The 27,013-nt window shown below is 41.3% G+C and overlaps 1 protein-coding gene across 5 annotated transcripts in view; it reads left to right on the forward strand.

Moving 5' to 3' along the window:
* Positions 1-27,013, forward strand: part of Adamtsl3 (ADAMTS like 3) — a 336,164-nt gene that overhangs the window by 191,911 nt on the left and 117,240 nt on the right. For all 5 annotated transcript variants that reach the window (XM_045145013.1, XM_045145012.1, XM_045145015.1 and 2 more), the window contains exons 10-13: positions 10,518-10,629; positions 14,471-14,609; positions 19,375-19,425; positions 20,245-20,449. In XM_045145013.1, the coding sequence (XP_045000948.1) occupies positions 10,518-10,629; positions 14,471-14,609; positions 19,375-19,425; positions 20,245-20,449 (507 nt within the window). The remainder of the gene's footprint in view (positions 1-10,517; positions 10,630-14,470; positions 14,610-19,374; positions 19,426-20,244; positions 20,450-27,013) is intronic.

Genomic DNA, 27,013 nt, shown 5'->3' on the forward strand with positions numbered 1-27,013 from the left:
GGCTCCATAACGGCATCCTCTCCTTTCACCTGCAAAGGCATCTGGCTTAGCCCTGAAGCAGATGGCTTCCCCAGAGAGAGTCCCGAGTCCACAGGGACTGCGTACGAGTCCTGGCTACAGCACAAGACAGCGTGAACAGAGCGCATGGGGAACGCGAGGGGCTGGTCCGCGGAGGAGCGCACGGCCCCGGCCCGGGCCGGCACCGTCGAGCTCTCAGACTCTGAAAGTGTGGCAACTCCCTAGGCTAGGCCAAAGGGCTCACGTGGGTCAGGCGTGGAAGGAGGACCACTGGACAGTAGGCTTTCCCTCTTTCTCCGCCTGCGTGAGCTCCTAGGTGGACAAGTCCCCACAAAAATGAAATGTCTGATAAGAATTCGTTAAGTGGTGGAATCAGACTGAGCTCCCAGGGTACAGCTTAATCTGAATTGTTCCCTTTTGCCTCATCAATCAGGGGACTTGTTAAGAAGGCAAGAAACAAACAAACAAACAAACAGACAAGAAAACCAACTCCTGTGATTGTCATAGTCTGTTTTAACTCCATTGCTCAATCTCTAAATAAATAAATAAATAAATAAATAAACAAACAAACAAATAAATAAAAACTCTAGGAACAAAAAGACCCTTGCAGATTTAAAGAACTTGGCTCTCTAAAGAACTCAGTAGCTGAGTGAGGTCTTTATATTTTCAGTTAGTTTTTGTAAATTTGAAGGGAACAATCTTATATCTCCAAGTTTTCCTTCTAAAATAATGTATAATGTCAGCATTCCTGAGTAAATATTTAGGTATAAGGTTCTTCCTGGGATTAAAATTCTCTGAAAATGCTTGGTAGTTATCTGGTAATAACAGCGACTTTATTCAAGGAAGAATGATACTACCGTACCACACTCCAAAGATGTTTTTAATATATTTTCATATTAGGAACCCTGTAAACATAAAGTAATCATGGGAAGAACTGTATCAAGACTTCATCAATATTAGAGATCCAAACTATCAGTAGTTTTTTTTTGGGGGGGAATAAATGGACTGAATGATTTATTTTCAGATTCATCTTATTGCATACAGTGTAGTTTGTAGTTTGATTAAAATATGCTATTAGAATGATCCTCTAAATGAATATATATCAACAAAGAAAAGCTATATGACTTGTTCATTTAATTTGTTTCGGTTTGAAATGCAAAGCAGGTTTGAAGGCTTTAATGCTTTAATTTGGGTGTGGGTGCGTGTGTGTGTGCGGATGTGTGAATGCACACATGGAGGTCAGAGGACAGCGTTTGGGTCAGTCCTCACCCATCCAGCTCATTCGAGGCAGTGGCTCTTGCTCTGGATTCTCTCTCTCTGCTATACTTGCCCGTACTCCGGGAAATTCTCTTGTCTCCACCTCCCTTCACGGTCAGCCTTAGTGTGCTGGTATCACAGAAGCCTGCCTTGGCTTCAGGCTTTTAAATGTGGGGTCCTGGGGATCAAACTCAGGTACTCCAGCTTCAGGGGCAAGCACTTTATCCACTAAGCCACCTCCCCATCCCTAAAGCAGATTTTGTTAATCGTGCTTTTTATTGTGTGAAGTTGGCATTTCTGGCTTAGCAATGATGAATTCATGGGATTATTTAAGTATAGTACTGAGGTGGCCACATGTGTGCCCATGAACCCTTGTATAGTACCTCCTTCCTGTACAATGCAGAAACTTTTTTTCTTTTATATTATTCAATTTCTTTTCTTTTTTTTCTTTTTTTTTTTTTTGAGAGTGTCTCATTTGGCCCAGGCTGACCTTGAACTTGCTGTACAGTTGTCCATCACCTTAACCTCCTGATTCATTTACCTCTACCTCCCGAGTGTGAAGTTATAGGGGTACACTTCCACACCTGTCAATCTTACTCAATTCCATGGTCATACAACAGAGTGGCTGTAGCAGTCAGCTTCAGGTTGCTAAGATGAACTTCCAAACCAGGCGCAGTTATGGGAAGAAGAGATTTATTGAAGCTTACAGACCCAGGGGAAGTTCCATAATGGCAGAAGAAGCTGGCCTGCTTTCACTGATCCAAGCAGAGAGAGAAAAAAGCCACAAGCCATCACCAAAAAGCAAGCAAGCACCCCTAGGCACTCTAAACAAAACTCAGGCACTTTGCATATCTTTGTAATGGAATTCCAAATCCACCCCACACCTTAGGAATGGACCCTAGGATCCACGCACGGAGACACCTCCTCCAGCCAGGTGGCTACAGATCTAAATTACAACTTTAATAAGAACCTGAATATATTGGATGTCATCCACTCAAATTACCACACTGACTAACATTTTCTCTTTCTTCGATGCTTGCATGCTTGTGGAGGCTGTACAATAGATTGTGTGAGTATGGAAACCTCAGGAAACTATAGCCCCAGGGACTATATTTTCTTTCAATGTTTCTCTCACAAAATAAAATGCAATATATTTTTTTCTGCTAGCTTTAAGAACCATAAAAACAAAATTACAAAGCCAACAAAATAATATGAAGCTCAGGGCAGGAATTCTTTTAGTACTTCTCCTTCAGACATGGTCATATTAATTCCTGTCACCGTCAGCCTCCTGTCACGGGGATGAACTTCCAAACCAGGCCCAGTTATAGAGGGAGGGATTTATTGAAGCTTACAGATAGAGGGGACGTTCCATAACGGCCCAAGAAGCTGGCCCACTTTCACAGGTCCAAGCAGAGAGAAAATCTGCCATCAACGTGAGCAAGTGCACTCAGGAACTCCAGGCAGAGCTCAAACCGCTCCACGTGTGTTAGGCTGGAGTTTACATGTGCCCCCAGTGACACACACCTTGGGGCTGGACCCTATGATCCACACAGTGGCACCTTATCCGGCCAGGTGGCTGGAGATTTAAATTACAAGCTTTAATAAATTCCTGAATGTATTGGGAGACATCCATTCAAATTACCACCAATGCCTTTTATGCAGATAAGGCAAAAATGAGTGGAAACAGAGAATACTGCTGCTTCAAGTACATTTGCAAAATAAAAACACATATAGGGGGCTACAGAGATGGCTAAGCAGCTAAAGCACTTGCTTGCATAGCATGAAGACCTGGGTTCATTGCCTCGGTACAAAGTAGTGCATACCTCTGGGGTTTGTTTGCAGTGGCAATAGGAATACTCATTCATTCTTTCTCTCTCTCCCTTGCAGATATATAACTAAAAATATTTTTATAAACACATATAGGGGCTGAGGAGATGGCCTAGTGGGTAAAGTACTTGATGCACAAGCATGAGGATCAGAGTTCGCATCCCAATACAAACTAACATAATGGACATGGTGATTCTGCCTATAACCCCAGTTCTGGGGATATGGAGATAGGAGGATCCCCTAGGACTGCTGGTCTCATCTGGGTAGTTGGTGTGCTCTGGGCTCAGTGAGAGACCCTTTCTCAAAAATAAGATACAGAGCTGCTGAGGAAGACTTCTGACACCAACCTCTTGCCTCTACACCCACCCACCACACACACACACATAGGCACACACACGCCACACACAAATGTGTGTTCACATGCAAAAATCATATGCATATATATAATGGTCCCAGTCAGTAGTAGATGTTCTTTTTTTACTATTTTATTTATTTATTCATGGTGGGGGGCAGGTAAAGAATGGATGCACCAGGGCCCCTAGCCACTGAAAACAAACTCCAGACACATGCACCATCTTGTGCATTCGGCTTATGTGGGTCCTGGGGAATCGAACCTGAATCTCCTTAGGCTCACAACTGCTGAGCCACCTCTGTGACCAGATGTTCTTATTGCTGTTTTCTTTTTCCATTCAAAACTCATTGTTGTGTTCAACCCATTTGGCTCACACAGGACAGCTGGTGAGGAACTGGTACATTTCTTTGGGCTCTCAGCTCCAATCTACAGCTGGGAAGTGGTTCTGGAGCAAGGAAAGGCTTAGTTACTGAGGAACAGAATACCTGAGGGCAGATGTAGGGGTGTTTCTCCTATTTTCTTCCTACTCATATTATCTCATGAAATGGAATACAGTTATCAAGTGGGATTGGCACACAAGGGGGTGCATATGTCTGGTGTTCATTTGCAGTGGCTGAAGGACCTGGTGCACTTATTCTCTCTCTCTCTCTGTCCCTCTCTCAAATTAAGAAAAAAGCAAGGGCTGGAGAGATGGCTTAGTGGATAAGGCACTTGCCTGTGTATCCTAAGGACCCATGTTCGACTCTCCAGATCCCATGTAAGCCAGACAATGCTTTTTCCTTCTGCCTGTCTTTCTCTCTAAAATAAAAAGATTAAAAAAAGTAATGGAAGAGTAATGGGCTAGAGAAACAATATTATTCTTTCTGGCAGCCTTAATGGCCCATTGGAGGGTAGGGGCATATGTTTTTAAAGTAATTATGTGGTCACATGTGGTGTTACTAGCTTGTGATCCTAGCACTTGGGAGACTGAGGCAGGAGATGATTTGAACAAAACAAAAGTTAGACAAGGAAATAATAAAGTTTAGGAATGAAAGAAATATAACAGCAACAGTAGAGATATTATTTAATGATAAAGAAATACTATTTTTATATTTGTAAAATTAGATAAACTGGACACTGTCTAGGAAAATGTAAATTGCAAAGCTGGTTACCACTGAAAAGACTAAGAAAACAGCAGAGAAAGAAAAGGCACCAGGCTCAGGTGTTTGAGGGGAAGAAGTCATCTTTATTGTGGCGGGCATGGGTAATTGCTTACCCACTTCCACACCCACGGACACCCAGCTCTGTGCCACTGTTCATACCTCCTTTGCAGACCTGGGGAAAATCCTGGTGGTTCTAAGTGAATCATTGTGGTCACCTTGATCTAGACGTATGACGATGAGACCTGCTGCTCGGATGCGCAACTGCTCGCTCCCAGCACAGAAATGAGCACCAAATGCCCATCCCAAGATAGATGTGGTAGATGGCACAGGCCCTCGGGCCCTTCCCTACAGCCCTGCTATTATTTCTTTCATTCCTAAACTTTATTATCTATAGCGATTCAGTGACATCTAAATACTAGATTATAGTTGTATTGATTTATTTTTTAGTCTTACTTTTCTTTCTGTTTATGTAGATCTTGACTTTTATTTTCTTTCCTTATATGGGTTTACTTTTATGTTTTATCCTTAATTTCTAGAGCTAAATTCATGACTGCCTTCATGTTCCTTTTGCTCTATTTAGGATTATTAGTTGCCCTACACAAAAATACTTTTATTTATTTGTAGTATAAAGTCCTAATTTTTAACCCTTCGTTTTACTGTGAGTTGTAATCTGGTGACGAATTTTTTTTTTAATCCAATGTCATGTAGATATTTTTCTATGTTTATTCTGGAAGCTTTGAAGTTTCGCTTTAGGTTTTACATGTGTTGTCAAATGCAAACAGTATTTCTTTCCACATGACCATCCATTTAACGCTAAGCCATTGGGTGAAAGACAAACCTTTATCTACAGAAAGCACAATGCATAGTTATATTGATGTTTCATGCACCTGTTTACCTATTTAAGCCAATATCCTTCTGACTTTTCTACTATCATATTAATGTAAGCTTTCATGCTCTGCTTTCCATGATTGTCTTTTCTATTCTTGTATTTTTTTAAAAAAAATATTTATTTATTTATTTATTTGAGAAAGAGAGGGAGGGATAGGGAAAGAGGCAGAGAGAGAGAGAGAATGGGCAAGTCAGGGCCTCTAGCCACTGCAAACAAACTCCAGATTCATGTTCCACCTTGAGCATCTGGCTTACACAGGTCCTGGGGAATTGAACCTGGGTCCGTTGGCTTTGCAGGCAAGCACCTTAACTGCTAAGCCATCTCTCCAGCCCTTTTCTATTCCTCTTAAAAAATATCTCATTGGGGCTGGAGAGATGGCTTAGCGGTTAAGCGCTTGCCTGTGAAGCCTAAGGACCCCAGTTCAAGGCTCGGTTCCCCAGGTCCCACGTTAGCCAGATGCACAAGGGGGCGCACATGTCTGGAGTTCGTTTGCAGAGGCTGGAAGCCCTGGCGTGCCCATTCTCTCTCTCTCCCTCTATCTGTCTTTCTCTCTGTGTCTGTCACTCTCAAATAAATAAATAAATAAAAATATTTCATTGGGAACTTTAATATATGAACATATTGAAAATTTTTTGTATTTCCACTTGGATCTTTTATATTCTTTTCTACTCTTGATTCTGCATTTCCACATCAATATTGAGGTTTTGCTTGTCAGGCTTTATAAACTTCTGGATTCTGTCAATTTGGGGAAAATTGAGACCTTCCCAACAACAATTCTGTTAATACATAGATTCTGTATCTCCACACATTTGTTAGGTTATTTAAAAATTCTCTCAATAATGTTTGCAATTTTCAATATATGCTTTTTACATATGTTTATATGTATGACTTTATTCAAGATCCGTTCTATATCCATGACAGATATACTAAAAATATTTCTATAACTGTGCATTTGTACATTTTCTCTTTGGTTCCTGTTCACATCATATATTCTAAGACTAGTTTTAGGTATTTTTGCATTTATTATTATTGTTTTATTGCCCTGGGATTTGAGCCCAAGGCATCAGGCATGCCTGGCAAGATACATTCACCTTTAAAATTATCAAATCTTCCTATAAATGGACCTAAAACTATTTTCTTTGAGAACTTTGAAGATGTTCTGACTTTCATTAATTCATTTGAAAAACAGTTTGTTACTTAGAAATAATGTGTCTTTTTCTCTTTGTGTCTTAATGATTTATCTTTGGTTTTGGTTTTCATTATTAGACTGTATTGTAATTGGTAGCTTTGTTCAAATTGAAGTCCATAGTGTCTTATAAATTTATGGTTAACCATAAATCATCCACCATCAGTTGTGAATGATTTTCATTCATTATCTTCAGATTAGCTTCTGTCCTACACTTTTCTCTATTTCTGGCAATATGTTATATTTTCTTTTGTTTTTTACATAAAGTGCCTAATTTCCACTATCTTTTTTATCTGTTATTTTACTGATTCTCAGCTCTGGTATGTCTAACTTAAGGGTTGACAAATTATGGCCAGCAAACCATTCATCTGTTTTTGTAAATAAAGTGTTATTAGAATATAGCCACATCCACTTCTTTGTACATTGATGCTAGTGATAACTGCTTTTGCACTACAGCCTTAGAGGTGACAAGTTGCACAGCCTGAAAACTTAAGAAGTCCAATATCTGTCTTCTTAAAAAGGATTTTCCCAGCTCCAGTCTAATTTGCTGTGTTGACCCATTGAAATATTGGTTTACATATTACACTTATATCTCTGTTTCTAGCGAGTGTCTATATTTTATCATTTAATTTCCTGAGCATTTTAGTCATAACATCTTAGTCCAAATCCTCTGACAGCAGAGCCCAGGGCAAAAGCTCTATGCCAACACTGATGCTTTATGACCATGGGAATAGCATGAGGTGTGTCTGGCTCCTCCAGCAAGCAAACCAGACATGAAGCCAAGGCTGGGATGGCAGAGGGTAGGAGTGAAATTTTAACCTTTAAAATCACCACCACTTAATGCCAATACCCAGATTTCCTGCAATGCTTGTAATAGCTTTAAAATTTTTTACTGATGATTAAATTCTATTTTTTTTGCATGCTTGACTATTCTTCAAGTCAGAATTGCATATTGCAGAGGGAAGATTGAAGATATAATATATGACTGTGTGTTTTTGCTTCTAGAAGACAGCTAGTTTAGGAGCCAACCAACCAATCACCTTGATCCAGCAAGAAACCTAGCTTCATTGTCTTTGAAAGCTGCTCTATTACCGGTTTTCTTGTATTCCTGGGGCAGAGCTTTCTAGGGACATAGCTGAAGGCCTGGGGTGTTTGTGAAGGTCCCTCACCTTGGCTGGCTTGGAGTTCAAGTTTTGCTCTCCCAGGCCTGACTAGTCTGCTGACAGGAGTGTGCTGCTTCCCAGATCCCATCATCACTTGCAAACTAGAAAATGCCTGGAGGTGAACAGAGGGGCCAAACATGATGCTCACCTTTCCGGACCCTTTTGGTGTCTGAGACATTATCCCTGCCAATCCCCGCCAGTACAATGCTTCTCTGATGACTTAATGCACATTTAAAAATATTTTATAGTGCATTTTCTCTTACTCTTTCTGAGAGGAGCCTTCGGAAACAAGATATTGTGCCACAGACAGAAACAAAACCCCTTAGTTGGGTTTTCTACCTCCACAAGCCACTGCTACAGGCATCCTGCCATCAACACCTTAACCCTTCCCTGTAACTGCCTGGAATTTTTAAGCCATGTTATAATTAAATCCACTAAATATTTATTTTTCAGTTAACCCTTCTTAAAATTCTTTCATAACGCTTACTGATTTATTTCACATTGTTGTTTCTTATATTTGACAACTTTCTTCTGTACTTTCGTTAGCTTTTGTTCAGGACACCTTATCAGTTTTTTTAATTTTTTATTTTTTACGACAGTGGGCATGTCAGGGCCTCTAGCCACTGCAAACACATGCGCCACCCTGTGCATCTGGCTTTACATGGGTACTGGGGAATTGAACCTGGGTCCTTTGGCTTTCAGACAAGTGCCTTAACCACTAAGCCATCTTTCCAGCCCTAAATATATCTTTATTTAATTGATTAATTACATTTTCAAGTTTTTTTCTAAAATGTGTATCTTTTTTACAATTATAGTTGACAAATAAAAATTTGTATTTATAGGTGTATACATGGTATATTGAAAATATGCACATTGTGGAGTTGCTAGATAAAGAGAATTACCTCATTTTTCTGTGCAGAAGACAATTAAAAGCTACTTTATTGGCAAATTTCAGATATAAAGTCTTGGACACCATGTGTGTTTCTGCATTTTTGGATGAGTCTTTCATTAACTTAACTAATGGTTTTTGCCTTTTTCACTTCATGCTGCTTTCTGGAAGCCTTCCTAACTCATTAGTTTTCTTCAACAGGGAAGAAACAGGAAAAGTATGAAGAGAACTTGCTTCAATAAAATCACCTGAAATTGTACATGTAGCCTTATCTGCAAATGCATCCCTTTCTCAGTAGTGACCCTCCCCCCCCCCTTTTTTTTTTGGTTTTTGGTTTTTGAAGTAGGGTCTTACACTAGCTCAGGCTGACATGGAATTCACTATGTAGTCTCTCAGGGCGGCTCTCAGACTCAAGGAGTTCCTCCTACCTCTGCCTCCCAAGTGCTGGGATTAAAGGCGTGCACCACCATGCCTGGCTCTGCCCCTCCCATATATATATATATATATTTTTTTTTTTTTTATTTTTTTTTTTCATGAGAGAAAGAGAAAGAGAATTGTTGCACCAGGGCCTCCAGCCACTGCCATCAAACTCCAGATGTGTGTGCCCTCACATCATGTGCCCGGGCGCAACCTTGGGGCTTGTGTCACCTTGTGTGTCTGGCTTATGTGGGACCTGAGAGTTGAACATGGGTCCTTAGGCTTCACAGTCAAGTGCCTTAACTGCTAACATCTCTCCAGCCCCTCCTCTAATGTCTAAAATGTTTACATGTGAATGCAGTAATCTTTTGTGCTACCTCAGGTGAGTTTTCCCAGTTGTGTTTTAGGAGGAAGGAGGACTTTTCAGAAGGGGCTGCTTAAAGGTGCTGCAATTCAAAGTGGAGGAATAGCTTAGTGGTTAATGTGCTTGTCTGCAATGCCTAACGACATGGGTTCAACTTCCCAAGTACCCATGTAAAGCCAGAAGCACAAAGTGACGCATGTATCTGGAGTTCATTTGTAGGGGCTAGAGGCCCTGACACACCTATCCCCTTTCTCTCTCTGTCTGCTTGAAAATGCAAGTAGGAATCTAGCTTTCTAATTGGCTGGTCTAGGCAAATCAGTGAGCTCTATATTCATGTAACGACCCTGTCTCAGAAAATAAGTTGGACAATGATTAAGGAAGACACCTGATTTTTACCTCTGGCCTCCACATGTATGCATCCATATGTGAGCCCACATGCCTGTGGACATGCATATACACATGCCCACATACCACACACAAATACGCAAAACCGTTAAGATTCCAAATATATTATTTGCATGTATGAAAAGTCATAATTAAACCCATTGCCTTGTACAATTAATATATACTAATGAAAAAATTAAATACTCTGTTCATAAGATCAAAGCAAAGAATCATTAGGATAAAAGTTTAAAAACTATAAGAATTCTAATTATATGATATGTTGTGAGCAAACCCAAATTAAATCTCAGTCTCTGTTGTCTTGGAAATTGGAATTGATGTTTTAGGAAGGAAAAATGTCCAATGAACAAAAGTAGCCTGCGTGGAGTTTTGTGAATCTGTTCACAGACTTGGAATTATCTGGAAGGAAATGATTCCAGGGAGAGTTTTGAGGCTCATCAGAACCCCCATTTTTGACAAGTACTAGGTGAAATGCTCGCCTGTCTGAAAGTCCCTGGAGTCTTCATGTGTGGTCACTTTGGGCACATGTGGGGTTGCATGGATGAGTGAAGAAGACAGGAAGAGCTGTGGCTCACCGTGTGCAATGTGTCCTCACCATTCTCTCTGTCCAGACCAGGTACACCGTGGCCAAAGACAGCGTGGTCCAGTTCTTCTTTTACCAGCCCATCAGTCATCAGTGGAGACAGACTGACTTCTTTCCCTGCACTGTGACATGTGGAGGAGGTGAGACACTGACTTCGTTCACGAATATGCAGTGTGTGAAGTTAGAATTGACATGCATGTCTGTTGGAATGGGACCTCAAGATTGGTGTGGGAGTAACACATCTTCCTCAGCAACGCAGAGGAATACTCTTAAGCGCTGAGCCGGGCTCTGGAATGAAAGTAAAAATTGGGTCTTCCCCATTACCAGTTAACTCTTTTTTGTTGTTGTTTTAACTTGGGGTGATGGACCACTTGATTCTCATTCTCCAGCACTCATTCCTAGTGGGGACCCAGATGTGCAGCAGCAGCAGCAGCAGCATCTGAGAGCCAACACTAGACATGCAAATCCTTGGGCCCACCTCAGACCTACTGAAGGCTGCAGTCTGAGATCTGAGGGCGGGGTGGGCAAATGTTTCACAGGCTTTTAAGGGTCCTGCTGCTCTGCGTTTACATAACAGAAGGAAGCAGCATCTATGAGTGCAGTGGTAGCCATATTAAGGTCTGGTCTTTTGGTTCACCTGTGTTAGTTACTTCTTTAAATAGACCTTTAAAAACCTTAACAGATTTACCAGAAGAATTTTCATCTTGCTACCTAAAGTGGAAAAGGATTTTCTTTTGTCATACAAAGAAGTACAATGACAGAAACAAATACAGTGTGAACAGGACAGTAAATAGAAAATCTTCAAGGCCACGCCAGCTGAAATATTCTCTCTGTTTATTTCAGTTTCTCCTGGATTTTGTCAAACATGATGGGCGTTTTTATGCAGCAAAAACTCCTTTAGACCTGAGTCAGTGACTCCTCACAGACCCTCAGAGAATGTATAACCATTTGAGCTGCCCTAAAGCTGACTGAGGGGAACCATGTTTCCAGTAGAGACTGTGAGCTGGACTGACCCAGGCCTTAGAAATACTGTAGCCAACCCTTTTCCCTGAGATGTGCACTCCAGAGTTCACACCAGTGTAGGGGCTGACAGTGTTGCTCAGTGGAAGAGTACTTGTGTACCATATGCAAGCCCCGGGTTCTCTCTCTATCACCAAAAGAAAAAGGCAGCCTGGCCTAGTGGGCTAAGAGGAATGTTGGAGTTTGAGCAACTTGATGCACTCATTGGACTCTCTACTGATTGCCCCTGAGACATCTTTGAGCTTCAGTTTCTTATCTGTAAACGGAACTCAGCACCCCTTATAGCACATTGCACAGCAAGATGAGGTGGCATGTCTAGGAAGGTGCAGAAGTGTCTGGCACTCTGTGAGCCCTTGGGGGATATTTGTTGTCAGAGTTTAAATCTGAATCTTGTCTATAATGCCCCTTCAAAGAAGATCCTGGTTGTCCCCCTCACTCCTGGCAATCTCAGTCATGCTAGTGTGGACAGTGTGGTGCAAACGTGACCCAGCAGTCCCAGACGAGAGCTCCCGAGTGAGTGGGGCACACCTACAAACTCTGGCTGGCGAATTCCACCTCCTTGGGCAGGTGGGTCAGAGCTCTGGGGAAGACAGCAGTTTCTCATGGACCCCAAGGAGATAGTAGGGCTTTTTTTTTTTCTTTAAAGTTCTCACTCTGCACAGAAGCAGACAACCATCTCTTTTTAATTGATTTCTTACTCCTCTCGCACAGTTCCTTCAGAGAGACACTTCCACTTGGACCTGTAAGATAAAAGACAAAAGCCAAGCTTGCTACTCTGGCTGGGATGTTTCACAGAAAGAGTCGACCTAGCTTAACTGATTATATTCTTCGAAGGGAGAAAGGCCTTTCTCACATGCAGCCATCCACAGATAGTCAGTTCATCCTTCTGGAACTAAGGATGTGCTCAGGGTACCTCAAGAGTGAGCTTGTACCACTTGGAAGGGAAAGGTAGAACAGACAGGCATTATGCTGTTCCCGAGTGTCTGCCCTTTTCTGTGTATGAGCAGGATCTCAATCCATTTGCTAACCAAAAAAAAAAAAAAAAGAGGCTGTATTTCTTTGCTCTTTTAACCTCTAAATTGCAATAAAATTAAGGAGGAAAATGAATTCTCCCTCCTAAATTATAAACACCTGTATGTCTCCTCCTTTCAGAAGCATGTTTCTATTTTGGATAAAGATTTTTCTCTTGGCTATAATCTCATTTGGTACTTGTTTAGGGGATGATAAAAATACACATATAAAACCCACAGGGAAAGCACGCCAAAAGTTAATCATATTAGTAATCAAATCTACATGATTTGTGTGAATGGCATTTCAGAGATTTTCTATGGTTATTGAAAAAAATTAGTTTGCTGGTCTCGAAGGCACCGCAGGTACTGGAGGGACTTTCTGCTCTGGTCTCTGAACGTCTACACGGAACCCTTGAGGTGGTCTGCAGGAGGCGCTGGGATCACCACGGCTAGCTGAGGTTGGAGTCTTTCTGGCAGAGGCTGGCACACAAGTAACATTTTATTGACGCCATTTGGATTTTCATTCTTGCGGTTTTAGCCTTACTTTTTATAATGTGTACCAGTCTGTCCTCTAGCTCAGCTTACATCCAAGCCATGCCTTGTAGAAAGATATCTAGCGGTTTCTAAAATCAGATTCCTCCCAGTAGTTGGGACTTGAAGTGTATTTTTAGACCTTTAGACCAATCAGCAGAGATTGAGAGTTTAGCTTTATTTTTAAAAAACATCTTTAGCTCATTATGACTTTGAAAAATCACCTTTTAGGGAAAAAAAAAAAAAACAGTTAAAATGACACTTACTTAGTGAAGGAAGCCTGGAATCAGATCTTTCAAGGAAAGCAGTGTCATGTTGTGAGGTTTTTGTTTTTTATTATTTTTTACAGTATTCATTTGCTTGGAATGTTCACTTTCCTCAAAGAAAGACTGTACAAGTTGGATGTAATAAAATCAGGAGTAAGTGTCCATTTTTTCTCCTGTGGAAGAATATGCGACAGCATTGGTACAGGACTTAGGGATATGGATTTTTTTCCTTCCTGTACCTCCATGCTTAATTCCACAGTTGGAAAGGTTGTTGGCATTAGAGGTACCCTGCCTGGCCCAGGGCAGCAGATGAGTGAAATGTAGTGGATGAAATCATTGGAATATGGTGAAAGAAATATTTACCTCAGCAATGACCTAGCACAAAGGTGCAGCTCTCAAAAAACATACCATGGAGTGACAAAAAAATAATGTACAACAAGATTCAAGATGTTATTGAAGATAGGGGTATAGCTCAATGGTAGTATACTTCCCTAGCATGCTCAGAGCTCTAAGTTTGATTCTCAGCACCACAAATATGGTTTAACTTAGTTTATTTTACATACTGAATTATGATCATAATGCATAATAAGTATGTATACATTTAAAGACATCTAAAGAATGAATTAGAAGAGATGTCTAGGGAACAGCGGAAAATAGGAATGGCAGCTGCAATAGGAGAACACAGGGAAATACAAGGATATAAGAGGAGAGGCTGTCATGATACCTCAGTGACAATGAGCACATGAGATAGTAAACTGTGGTCAATAAAGAAAACTATCCAAGTTCCAGACATTTCCTAAAAGGAGTCAATTGTACCTTCGTAGTTACAAGTTCCAGGAGAGCCGACATGAGTTCAAGTATTTGTCATCCGTTTTGGCCACAGATTTTAGACATCTCAGAAGAACTTGTCAATCTGTTTTATTAAAGTACGGATTTCCTGGACCTCAGTTGTAGTGCTTCTGGCCTAAATGGCCCATGAAGAGCCCTGGTGTATAGTAAAAGCCCCCTGTTGATTCTGTTATATGGCCAGACTGGAAAAAAACAAAACAAAACACTGAGCTAAGATTTTAGAGAAAGTGTATGGCATATGGTACCCTTGCCAAGCAGATACAGAGCAGATCCGGTGCTCATCATTTCCTCTCCCATCCCTTTAGGTTATCAGCTCAACTCTGCTGAATGTGTGGACATCCGATTGAAGAGGGTGGTACCTGACCACTACTGTCATTACTACCCTGAAAATGTCAAACCGAAACCGAAGCTTAAAGAATGCAGCATGGACCCTTGCCCGTCAAGGTCTGTGCAGTTGCCCACTTTCGCTAACAGAAATGAATCCGTTTCAGTCAGGGTACATCAGTCTCACAGGACAACTGGTTTCCATTTCCTGAACCCTGAACACGCACCAGCGGCAGGTGCCTACACTCACACTTACGATCGCAGTCAGTAGGAATTAGCTAATCTGGTCCTTCTGGCTAGCTCACTCTGGTCATGGGAATGTGTGTCCATAAGCTCCTTATAAGAAACTTTTGTGAGCAATTCTTCTCCTTATTTTTATTCAGTAGAAACTTTGTATGGACACATCATGTGTTCATGCCATCATCCCCCCCTCACCTGCTCCCATTCCATTGAGGGCCCTCCTTAGTGGGGTTGCTGGTATTCACCATGGGGTTGTGGGTTATGAGTTGTGAGAGGAACCATCTGTCATGCGAGGGTGGCAGTGCTTCTGGATATTCCTTCCCACCCTATGGCTCTTACTTTCTTTCCATTACCTCTTCTACAAAATTCCCTAAGCCTTGGTGGGTGTGTTTTAAGTATACTTTAGGGTTGAGCTCTTAAAATCTGGATTTCTGCTTTGGTGAATTTTTTGTATCTCCACTGTGTATCTTCATTACCCTGGCTCAGGTTCTCAGGCTCGCCATGTGTGGTGGATTGACTCAGGTATCCCCCATAAACTTAGGTGTTCTGAATGCTAGGTTCCCAGATAGAGATTTGAGAATTAATGCCACTTTGAGGTAGTGTATTCTTGGGGGTGGGCTTATAGGTATTATAGCCAGTTTTGCCTTGCCAGTGTTTGGCACACTCTCCTGTTTCTATTGTCTGCCTTATGTTGGCAGAAGGGTGATGTCCGCCCTCTGTTCATGCCATTGTTTTCCCCTGCCATCATGGAGTTTGTAAGCCAAAATAAACCCCTTTTCCCAAAAGCTGCTCTTGGTTGGGTGATTTTTGCTAGCAATGTGAACCTGACTGCAACAGTAAAGTTGTTACCAAGAGTGAGATTGCTGCTAGACAACTAACTGTGTAGCTTTAATGTTTTGGTGCTGATTTTCAAGAGGAATATGGAAGGATTTCAAACTTTGGCCTAAGAGATGCCTTGCAGCACTGCAAGTATAGCTTGATGAACTATTCTGGTCAGAGTTGAAAGACCTTGAATGCAGTAAGAACTATGGACTGTGAGGTTTGGCTTATGAGGGTGAGAAAAAGCTTTGTCTGGACTGGGCTAGAAGCAGTTTGTGTGAGAAGCTTGCTGTTATGCCCATGTCCTGAGAATTTATGCAGGGCTGCTCTGCATAGAAACAGACTGGTGTGTGCAGAGAGATATGGCACAGAAATTAAATCTTTGGGCTGAAACTTTGGCCTGTTCAGCTGCAATTATATGAGAGATTAAGACCTTTGAGACCAGGTCAGCTGACCTGCATTGGGGCAGCAGGAAGAATGTAGACTCTTTTGAAGGGGCCTGAGTGCTCAAGGAGTGTCCTGTTCTTCAAAGTCTGCTTTATTCCCCCCTGGATTAATAAATTGGCACCTTCCTGGTATTATGGAGTATGAGAAATGCAGGAAAGAGAGGGTCATTGAATTTGCAACATAGTCTTGTGTTTTGCAAATGACCATGGGCAGTGTGAAGCAGGTTTGCTAGATGCCTGAATGGAGACCTGATGGAGCCATAAGTAGGAACCTTGGATTGCAGTGGAGACTCAATGAAGATGCTGGGACCATGAGATGGCTTCTAAGGAGAGCTGCCAGCCCTAGACGAAGTTTTCCAGGACTGTGAATAGCCCAGGGAGGGGCAGAATTGGAACTTGAGACTTGTTTCTGGTTAGAATTATTGGATTTGGAGATTTATCGCTGGCTAGAATTGTTGGACTTGGAGCTACAGAGTTTGATGTTTGCCCTGTTTAAATCTTGTATTAGTTGAATATTTCTTTGCTGTACCCAATGCCATCTTTTGCAGTGTGAATGTTTATTCTGTGTCATTATGAGTATTTTGGTTTATTTTTGGTATTAGGGCTCAGTTAAAAAGACTTTGTGCTATGGGGATGTTTGAACATCATTGGGATTGATAAAACTATGAGGACTTTTAAAGTTGGATGAATGCATTGTTTTACATCATGTATGGTTATCAGTTTATGGGGGCCAGGGGTGGAATGTGGTGGTTTGATTAAGGTGTCCCCCATAAACTTAGGTGTTCTGAATGCTAGGTTCCCAGCTGATGGAGATTTGGGAATTAATGCCTCTTGGAGGGAGTATATTGTTGGGGGTGGGCTTATGGGTGTTATAGCCAGTTTCCCCTTGCCAGTGTTTGGTACACTCTTACTGTTGCTATTGTCTACCTTATGTTGGCCAGGAGGTGATGTCCACCCTCTGCTCATGCCATCGTTTTCCCCTGCCATCATGGAAATTCCCCTCGTGTCTATGAGCCAAAATAAATCCTTTTTCCCCCCAAAGCTGCTCAGCAATGTTAATGTAACTGCAACACCATAGAAGCAGCACTCTTGTTCGACTTGCCCTTTCCTCTGTGGTCTCACCTGGGCCCTGGCTGCTATACTAAGGGTGGCCCACCTGCTGCTAAGGAGTCAGCTGTCTTGTTTATTGATGAATTTTGGTTGTCCTTGGTTTTTTCTGTTTTCTGAAAAAGAGAAACAGATTCTGCAATGGTGAATGAGATCAGGATAGGTTAAGGGGGATAAATATTGTTAATTTAGAGAGATTTTGATGAGCGTAGCCTCACTTTTGGCCAAAGACTAGTGGGAACTTCTCATTGGAGTTCATAATTTTGGTCTCCGTAGGATTTTGACTTGGTTCCCAGTTCCAGATATGAGTTCCTTTCCACTGAATTGATCTCTTAGCTAATAAGAGAGCCATTGGTTACCCACCTAGGCTGTGTGCTGATATTTTACAGATGTGTGCATCTTGTTTGGCTTTTTTTTTTTTTTCATATAGGAGGGTCTCCTGCTTGCTCACAACATTGTTGGCCATTTTCCCCCAGCAGTTCATGTAGCACTTTTCAGCACTATATGGGCTAACCTACTGAGAGGTGACTTCTTTCCAGATTCAGCAGAATCTTTCAATGTTCTGTGTCAGCAGCATGTGGTGTCTTCAGCAATAGGATCTTACCTTTCCCTTAGGCAGGTAATCAGTTCTTTGAAAGAAGCTTGTCCTATTTGGGGAACCCCGTGGGCTTCTCCAACCAACAGCTCAATGTGGGTTGCAACCAATTTCTGGTACTGAGAGTTACAAACCAGGGCCAAATATTTTAGGCTTAGGCTTCATCATACCCTCTTCAGGGCCCTTCTTACCTTTCGAGCCCTCCATGCTCCTATTGAGGGTTACATCTTTTAGTCTGGTGTCCCAGAGGAAGGTTTCTATGGTACCAATTCATTTTGGATTTGGTTTTGTGTATATCTCCTCCCATCCTCCCTTTCCCCTTGCCCCAAACTTTTCCATCCCTCTCATCTGTCCTTCGCATTGTCTGTCAGGTATGCCTGCAACTCAAAATATTCCAGTTTAGGATCCACAGGTGAGCAAGAACATGTGGCATTTTTGTTTCTGTGCTTGTGTGAGTCCGCTTAGTATAATCTGATCTTACATATCTGTATATTCAAGATGTCTTTACCCGAGCACAGTGCATCTGCCAGCATCCAAGTGCAGCCCGTCTGCCAGTCATGAATATCTGATGCTCACTACGTTAGGCTTTAAACTGGGTCACCCATTGCAACATGTTGACTTTTGAGGTGTTCACATTCAACTCAATATAAATAATGTATTGTGGAAGAAAGCAGAAAGTATTAATGCCAGGCAAAAAAAAAAAAAAAAAGTGTTAGGCATAAACTGTCCTAGTGCATAATTTAGTACCTGCTGACTTGGATTGCCTGAGCATGTTTCCTGGCTTTCCTACAGTATCTTAAAATAACAGTCCAATATCAAGTTCCAGAATCCCACAACTACCTTCCAGCTGGCTAAGGCAACAGTGTGCAAGTAGGAAAGGAAGCCTGCTCTGAGTATTGCATTTCCTATCTCCACATTGCCCATTTTTAATAATACTTGTTATTATTAGTAGTAGAGACCTTAGAAAGGACAAATTCTATGACAGTGAGTGATGTTATGAAGATTCATCCAGGGCTGGAGAGATGGCTTAGCGGTTAAGCGCATGCCTGTGAAGCCTAAGGACCCCGGTTCGAGGCTCGATTCCCCTGGACCCACGTTAGCCAGATGCACAAGGGGGCACATGTGTCTGGAGTTCGTTTGCAGTGGCTGGAGGCCCTGGCGTGCCCATTCTCTCTCTCTCTCTCTCTCTCTCTCTCTCTCTCTCTCTCTCTCTTTCTCTGTCACTTGCAAATAAACAAACATAAAAAACAAAAAAAAAAATTTAAAAAAAAAAAAAGATTCATCCAACATGACACCTTGTTAATAGCATCAGTATATTTTAACCACTTAATGATGGTGAAAAGGAAAGGGTAGATTTATCTAATTTTTATTTGATTAGTATGTCACTTATTTCCTTTTTACTATTCATCATATATTAATTCTACTGTTTTCGTATTCATGTTTGTCAGCATCACTCTGGAAAATGGAAGAGATACTGGCTAAACTTTGGCAGATGGCATATAATACATGGCTTTCAATTTGAAACAGCTCTGTCTCTTGAAATGTCAAGTCTGTGTTGGTCAATTAACAAGTGTGTTAAGTGGTTTGGGAATGATATCCTCACAATGACCTGTATTAGTCACTTACCAAGTTTATGATTGATTTAGAAATGATATTCACACTGTGGTTTCACTTGTAGTGATGGATTTAAAGAGATCATGCCCTACGACCACTTCCAACCTCTCCCTCGGTGAGTTAAGTATTTCCTTTTACTTTCCTAATATACTCTAAATGGTTGGCAAGGACCTGTAACATCTGTAGCAGTAGTCTGCTGTGTCCAACCAACAGTCACTGGCTCCTTGACAAGAGAATCAATGATAAGAAAGACAGGCTTTCAAAGAATTAGATGGAATGAGCTGCCTCTAATGGTGTTATTTCCCAGTGCTGGAGGTATCAAACATATTTTGAACTGCTGGGTATTTATAGAAGGAGTTAATGTACTGTAATTGATCAGAAATCTACATCCCCTTTGAAATCTAGATGATTAGTATTGTCTTTTCTGTTGTTTTGTTTGAGACAGGGTTACTTGTAGCCCAGCCTGGTCTTGAACTCACTGTGTAACCAAGGCTAGCCTTGAACTCATAACCCTTTTGCACCCACTAACCAAGTGCTAATATTTCAGACATGTGCCACAATTTCCAGCTAATAAGGTTCTTTCTGATATTCTCAATAATTTTATCCTTCAGTAATTTACAGGTGAGACAGGTTAAAGAGCATTTCACACTCTGTGTTTGAATTAATTGAATTCTCACAATGGCCCTCTAAAGGGTAACTAAGGCAGGTATATATAATCCCTGTTTGATAGAAACCTCACATTCAGAGGAGATGATACATTCCTCATGACTGCAGCTGTGTGTGTCAATTAAGATTAAAGTCTTATGACTTGTGTTCTTTCAACTGAGACATGACTTTATGACTTGAAGACATCCTTTTTGCAACCATTGTTGTAAACATGGATAAACAAGCAAGGAACAAATAACTAATGTGCTTTCACTTGTTTGCTTTTGAGCTGGGAACATAATCCTTGGACAGCATGTTCTGTGTCCTGTGGAGGAGGAATCCAGAGACGGAGCTTCGTGTGTGTGGAGGAATCCATGCATGCAGAGATATTGCAAGTGGAAGAATGGAAGTGCATGTATGCGCCCAAGCCCAAGGTTATGCAGACTTGTAACCTGTTTGACTGCCCCAAGTGGATTGCCATGGAGTGGTCCCAGGTAAGATTTGGGAATTTTTAATTAAATATGAGTTTTAACACATATTTGTTATATGCCTGGCACTATACAGAACACCAGAAGATATGAAAATTATATGTAAATGTAGTCAGCATTCTGAAAGATCTCTGGAAGACAAGGGACAATGAAAGAGAGACCACAAGTGTCACTGTGGGTAACGTTCGTTAGTGTTAAGGACTATAGTACATCTGGAAGGAGCAGGTGCCAAAGCAAGCAATAAAGTCATTGCTAGGCTAGAGAAATGGCTTAGCGGTTAAGGTGCTTGCCTGCAAAGCCTAAGGACCCATGTTCAACTCTCCAGATCCCATGTAAGCCAGATGCACAAAAGTGAGGCAACTGCAAGGTCATACATGCCCATAAGATGGCACAAGCATCTGGAGTTTAATTACAATGGCTAAGGCCCTGGCACACCAGTTCTCTCCCTCTCTCTCTCTCTATCTTGCTCTAGTTCTCTCTATAAAATAAAAAAGATAATTTAAAAAAAAGAAGTCATTGCTACCATTGTAACAGTTAACCCTCTTTGAAAAACTGTAGAATTTGAGCAAGCAAAAGCTTGGAGAGAAGCAATGAGAAGTTGAAAGAGGCCCTAATTTATTTATATGGAAGAGAGAATCCATGTTCATAAGAAATGAAAGACTAAGATGGAAAGGTTGACATGACATTAGAAATGTGTCCTGCTCCAGTAGTTATTAAGAAGCTGCACAATTTTTTTTAACATTTTTATTTTTTGATTTGACTGAGAGGGGCAAATAGAGAGTGTGCACCAGGGCCTTTAGCCACTATAAACAAATTCCAGATGAATGCACCACCTTGTGTATTTGGACTTATGTGGATACTAGGGAATCAAACCTGGGTACTTGGGGTTCCCAGGCAAGCACTTTAGCCACTAAGCCATCTCTCCAGCCCAATTTTTGAGACAAACAGTAAGTTTAAGTCAGTGAGGAAAAAAAGCCAAACATCAGGAAAGACAAGACGAAAATAACTTACTTAGAAATCATTAAGGGAGGAGGAAAAAAAAAACTGAGAGAAGGGAAACCTCCCAGTGGCCAGACAAGATCTCATGCCAGTCAGATTAGCTTAATTTAGGCTATTGAGAGAGTTGAGAAAATAAACCTCCAGAACATATGAAGAGTAGCTGGACTAGTCAAAAGTGAACCAACCACACAGGGCTGGAGAGATGGATCAACGGTTAAGGCACATGATTGTATAGCCTAATGGCCTGGGTCCAATTCCCCAGAACCCATGTAAAGCCAAGTAGTGCAAGATTACACTTGTATTTGAAGTTCATTTGCAGTGGTTGGAGGCCCTGGTGTGCCCATATTCTCTCTCTCTTTCTCTATCTATCTCTATCTCTCTTTCTCTCTCCTTGCAAATAAAACAAAATAAAAAAGTGAGTCACACAGGTACTTGTATTGAATATCCGAGTGAGGCATATTGGATTCAAGTTTCTGTGCCTTTTTTATATGCTTGCTATTTTGTATGAGCACTGGCATTTAGCTAGTCATTTATTTAGTGTGTCTGTCGAGTGCCATGGCGGAAGTAAAGAAAACTTGTCTCTGCTTCCCAAAGCTTGGAGTCCAGTGCACAGCTGCATGCAAACAGCCATGACGCAGTGTGCCTGCGTGCTCATTAGTGGGGTGGGGCTGCAGGTGGAGGGAGTCACTCTCCCAAAGGTGTCAGGAATGCTCCAGGAAAGAGGTAGGACTTGAAGTGGTGCTTGAAGATTCATGAGTTGGGTAGGTGAAAACCTACTTTGTCTTTTTTTCCAATATTCATGAACTTAATATCAAATTCCATCCATACTTTTATGACAGTGGGGATAAAAAAATTATTCACATTCTCCCTAAAATAATTTTGGAGAATTAGTTATACTTTCTCATATTTAAGTTGACATATATACTTTTACCATTAAGTTCAATTGGAAAGAATATCACATGTGATGTGTGGTGAATGCAGACATTTTAAATTAATGTGTTATGGTATTTTTTTAAAATCTGTGTCCAGTGGAACTTAAATGCCAGGATGATATCTCTCCTTACCAACTTTCATGAATAACATAAACACACTGTTTGATTTGCATATTTCTCCTCTCCAATTCACTTTTCCATCTACTTTATCTATATTTTTATCCTGAAAATAATATAATTTCATGCCTTAAAGCCTCTTTTTGCTCACACTATTCTACTTCTCCCCCAAGAAACCATGTATAATAGGCACAACTATTTCAGTTCCCTGTGTCCAGAAGGCTCAAAATAATTGAACGCTCATTTAGGAGTTGTAGAGGTGGCTCAGCAACTAGAAGCACTTCTAGTGCAGGCATGAGGGTCTGACGGGGCCTGAGGCAGCCCAAGTTTGATTCCCTAGCACCCATATAAACAGTTGGGCATGGCTGTACATCTGTGGGAGAGCAGAAACTAATGAAGAGCTGGGGCTTTTAGAAATGGCAAATGCTGGAATCAGTGAGAGAGACTGTCTCAAGGAAACATCACAGGGATGAGTGGTGGACACCTGATGTCCTCCCCTGGCCTCCACATGCAAATGCACAGGGTATGTGAATCTGTATACACATGGACACAGACCCCCACACACATACACATCCCCCCACATGCATGCAAAACGAGAATACTCCTTTGGACTCAGTTATTATTAAATTCAGCTTTAATAACCAATTGAAACAATATAATTTAAATTATAGTAAAAGTTATCATAGGGCTGGAGAGATGGCTTAACGATTAAGGTGTTTGCCTGCAAAGCCAAATAATCCTAGTCCGATTGGATTCTCTAGGACCCACATAAGCCAGATGCACAAGGGGGTGCATGCATCTGGATTTTGTTTTCAGTGGCTAGAGGCCCCGGCATACCCATTCCCTTTCTCTCTCTCTCTCTCAAATAAATAAATAAGATATATTTTTAAATATGTATTTATTATACATAAAAAATAAATTTTCATTTGAAGTTAGTTTGTTTTGCACAGCAAAATGAAGCTTAAAATAATCCATATGCCCAATGCTAGAATGCGATGTAGGTTCAGTAATAATTTTGTTGTTAGTTTTACTGTTGATTTTTTTTATTTTGCCCATGGAAAACATGGGATGTGGTGGGGTATATCCATAATCCCAGCATTGAGGATGTAAAAACAGGGAATCCCTGATTTTCAGCCATTAGCTGGTCTACCAGAACCAGGTAAGCTCTAGATTCCTTGAGAGACCCTATCTCAAAGAACAAGGTTGAGAGCAACTGAGGAAGACCCCTATTGTCGATCTCTGGCCTCCATGTACTTCCATACCCCACACACAGGAAACACACATTTTTAAGCATCCACTGATTGGTAATTTGATCGGACTCTCTTTCAGTTTTGTTCAAAGCAAAGATACTACAACCACAGTTGAAAATGGACTTTTACCCAGTTATTAGGACCTCTCAGTTTTTCAGCACCAATTAGCATTTATATAACCCATAGGTCTTGTTAACCATCTGATCTCATTCAATGTACCTTACGTTCCCCTCCAAAGAGGGGCTGTGGAAATAGATCGAGTACTGGCAGTAGGAAGAAATCCCACCCTGCCTCTCAGGACCTGTGGGATCTCATAAGAATGCTTAGGTGGTAACCATGGCTTAATCCATCTGTTAAATGAGAGTGCACTGCCTGCCTTGCAATGGTGTCAGGAGGGCCAAAGAGATGATCACAGGCGCCAGACAATGTCTGCTTCTCAGCAAGTACAAAGAACTACTGGCTCTTCCCAGATCAGAGGTCCCCATAATTTTTATCAATTCCAATGATGTTCATGCATTCCCGTAATCCAAGGTCTTTTAACTGAGCCATAAAACCAAAAAATCCTCCCAAAAAAACCTATAATGGCAAAGAATAAACACTGTACTGCAAAAGATGGTGTTGGGCATAGCAAAGAAATACACAAGCAATGATGATTTAAACAAGGCAAACACCAAACTCTGTAGCTCCAAGTCCAACAACTCTAGCTAGTGACAAGTCTCCAAGTCCAATAATTCTAACCAAGAACAAGTCTCTGGAGTTTCAGTTCCACCCCTCCAGCTAGGATACTCACAGTCCTGGAAAACTTCAATGGGGCCGGCAGCTTTTCTTAGCAGTTGTCTCATGGTCCTGGCATCTCCACTGGGTCTCCACCACAATACACAGCTGGTCCCCATGGCTCCATCGGGTCTCCTTCCAGGCATCCAGCAGACCTGCTTCACATTGCCCATGGCAATTTTCAAAACACAAGACTGTGTTGCAAACTCAACGAACTTCTCCTGTATTTCTTATAGTCCACAATACCAGGTAGGGTGCCAGTTTGTTATTCCAGGGGGGAATAAAGCAGACTTTGAAGAACAGGATATTCCTTGAGCACTCAGGCCCCTTCAAAAGAGTCTACATTCTTCCTGTTGCCTCAGTGCAGGTCAGCTGGCCCAAACTCAAAGGTTGTAATCTCTCAGTTGCAGCTAAATAGGCAGCAGTTTTGGCCTCAACATTTCTTTCTGTGCCATAACTCTCTGCTCACATCAGTCCGTTTCTATGCAAAGCAACCCTGCACAAGTTCTCAGGACATGGGCAACACAGCAAACCTCTCACACTGCTTCTAGGCCACTCCAAGCAAAGCTCTTTCTCACCCTCATAAGCCAAACCTCACAGTCCATAGTTCTTACTGCATTCAGGTCTTTCAACTCTGACCAGAATAGTCCATCAAGCTGTACTTACAGCATTGCAAGTCATCTCTTAGGCCAAGATTTCAAATCCTTCCACATTGCTCTTGAAAATCAGCTCCAAAAGGCCAAAGCCACACAGTCAGGTGTCTAGCAGCATTTTCACTCCTCGATACCACTTTACTGTTGCAGTTAGGTTTGTATTGCTGGTAAAAATCACCCAACCACGAGAATTTTGTCGGAAAAAGAGGTTTATTTTGACTTACAAGCTCAAGAGGAAGCTCCATGATGGCAGGGGAAAACAATGGCATGAGCAGAGGGTGACATCACCCTCTGGCCTACATAAAGTGGACAACAGGAACAGGAGAGTGTGCCAAAGACTAGCAAGGGGACACTGGTTATAACATCCATAAGCCTGCCCCCAACAATACACTGCCTCTAAGAGGCATTAATTCCCAAATCTCCATCAGCTGGGAACCTAGCATTCAGAACACCTAAGTTTATGGGGTATACCTGAATCAAACCACCACATTGGCTATTGAGGTGAAGTGATGCTTATTTAGAATAAGAAAATGAATTATATTTTTAAAGCCGATAGCAACCCAAGTGTGGATTCTGGGTTTGACCCTGACAATATGTCAGTACTATAGGCATCCTTACCTGGAGGGGATGAGCTGAAACTCCAGAGCACACCAGTCTTATGTCTTATATATACCTACCTACCAGAAAGTCTAAGTTAAAAATTAAGTGTGGTAAGAGATTAATGAACTAATAAACTAATAAAATAGAACCGTTATAAAATACTGAAACAAAAGTTATGGAAATGTGTATATGGTTTATATCTGGAAGTTTCCACTTAATGTTTTTGGACTATGATTCAACTGAAATCATAGAAGGTGAAACCATAGGTAAGGGGAGCCACAGTGTTGTGACAAGTACAACACAGTGAGACAAGATGGGGAAGGGGCAGATGGCATCTTCTCAATATTTCTACAAGGCTCATATTTGCTTCCCTATTAACAATGCAAGTTCAATGAAGAAAGCTAGACTCAGGAAGTCAAATGTTATGTCTTTTCCTTCATATGTGAAACCTACTTTTCAAGTATATACCTGTAAATATATACATAGACATAGATCATATGTGATGATGAAAGAAGAAGGAAGGCTATTTGAGAAATAGAAGGTATGCGGTGGGGGGGGGAGTAATAGGGAGTGAACAGGAAGAAAATACATGATACATTCGAATGAACATGTCTTTATGAAGCCTATCCCGTGTGCAGTGAATATATGTTCAAAAAGTTAAGTCCAATAGTAATTTTAAAAAAAGCAGGTATACATGCATATGAACTGTCATACTTCTATACAGATAACCTACAGAGATTTCTTAGACTTTCATAAGACTTGAAAACACTCTGTTAGAGACAAAAAAAAAAAAAAAAAAAAAAACACTTCCCAATTGTAAACTGATAACTCAAGTTCAAGACAAACACCACAGGAAGTCAGAAAGAGGCAGCACAGTGTTTTGATGACTTTAATCTCCAGCAGTTTTCTCCCACTGTTCATCTGAATGTTCTATGATGGTCTTGTCACATGACAGTAGCTTTGCCAGAATGCCACAAACAGCATAGAGGAGTTACCCCTCTAGCACTGACTGAAATTTAATGTTTTATATTCATGGTGTGAAATTTTCAACCTCACAAATTGGGAAATACCATACAGAATTTTAATTCGGTGGGGCTGAGGGGATGGCTCACTCCGCAGAGTGCTTGCTGCTGAATTCAGATCCCCAGTATCCATGGACAATGCCGCACATGATGCCTGAAGCCTCTTTGGTGCAAGGGAGGTAAAAGGTAGAAACCGGGATTCCCTGGGGCTCAGTGCCTACTT

Source organism: Jaculus jaculus, chromosome 3 (assembly GCF_020740685.1).
Source record: "Jaculus jaculus isolate mJacJac1 chromosome 3, mJacJac1.mat.Y.cur, whole genome shotgun sequence".
Lineage (NCBI taxonomy): Eukaryota > Metazoa > Chordata > Mammalia > Rodentia > Dipodidae > Jaculus > Jaculus jaculus.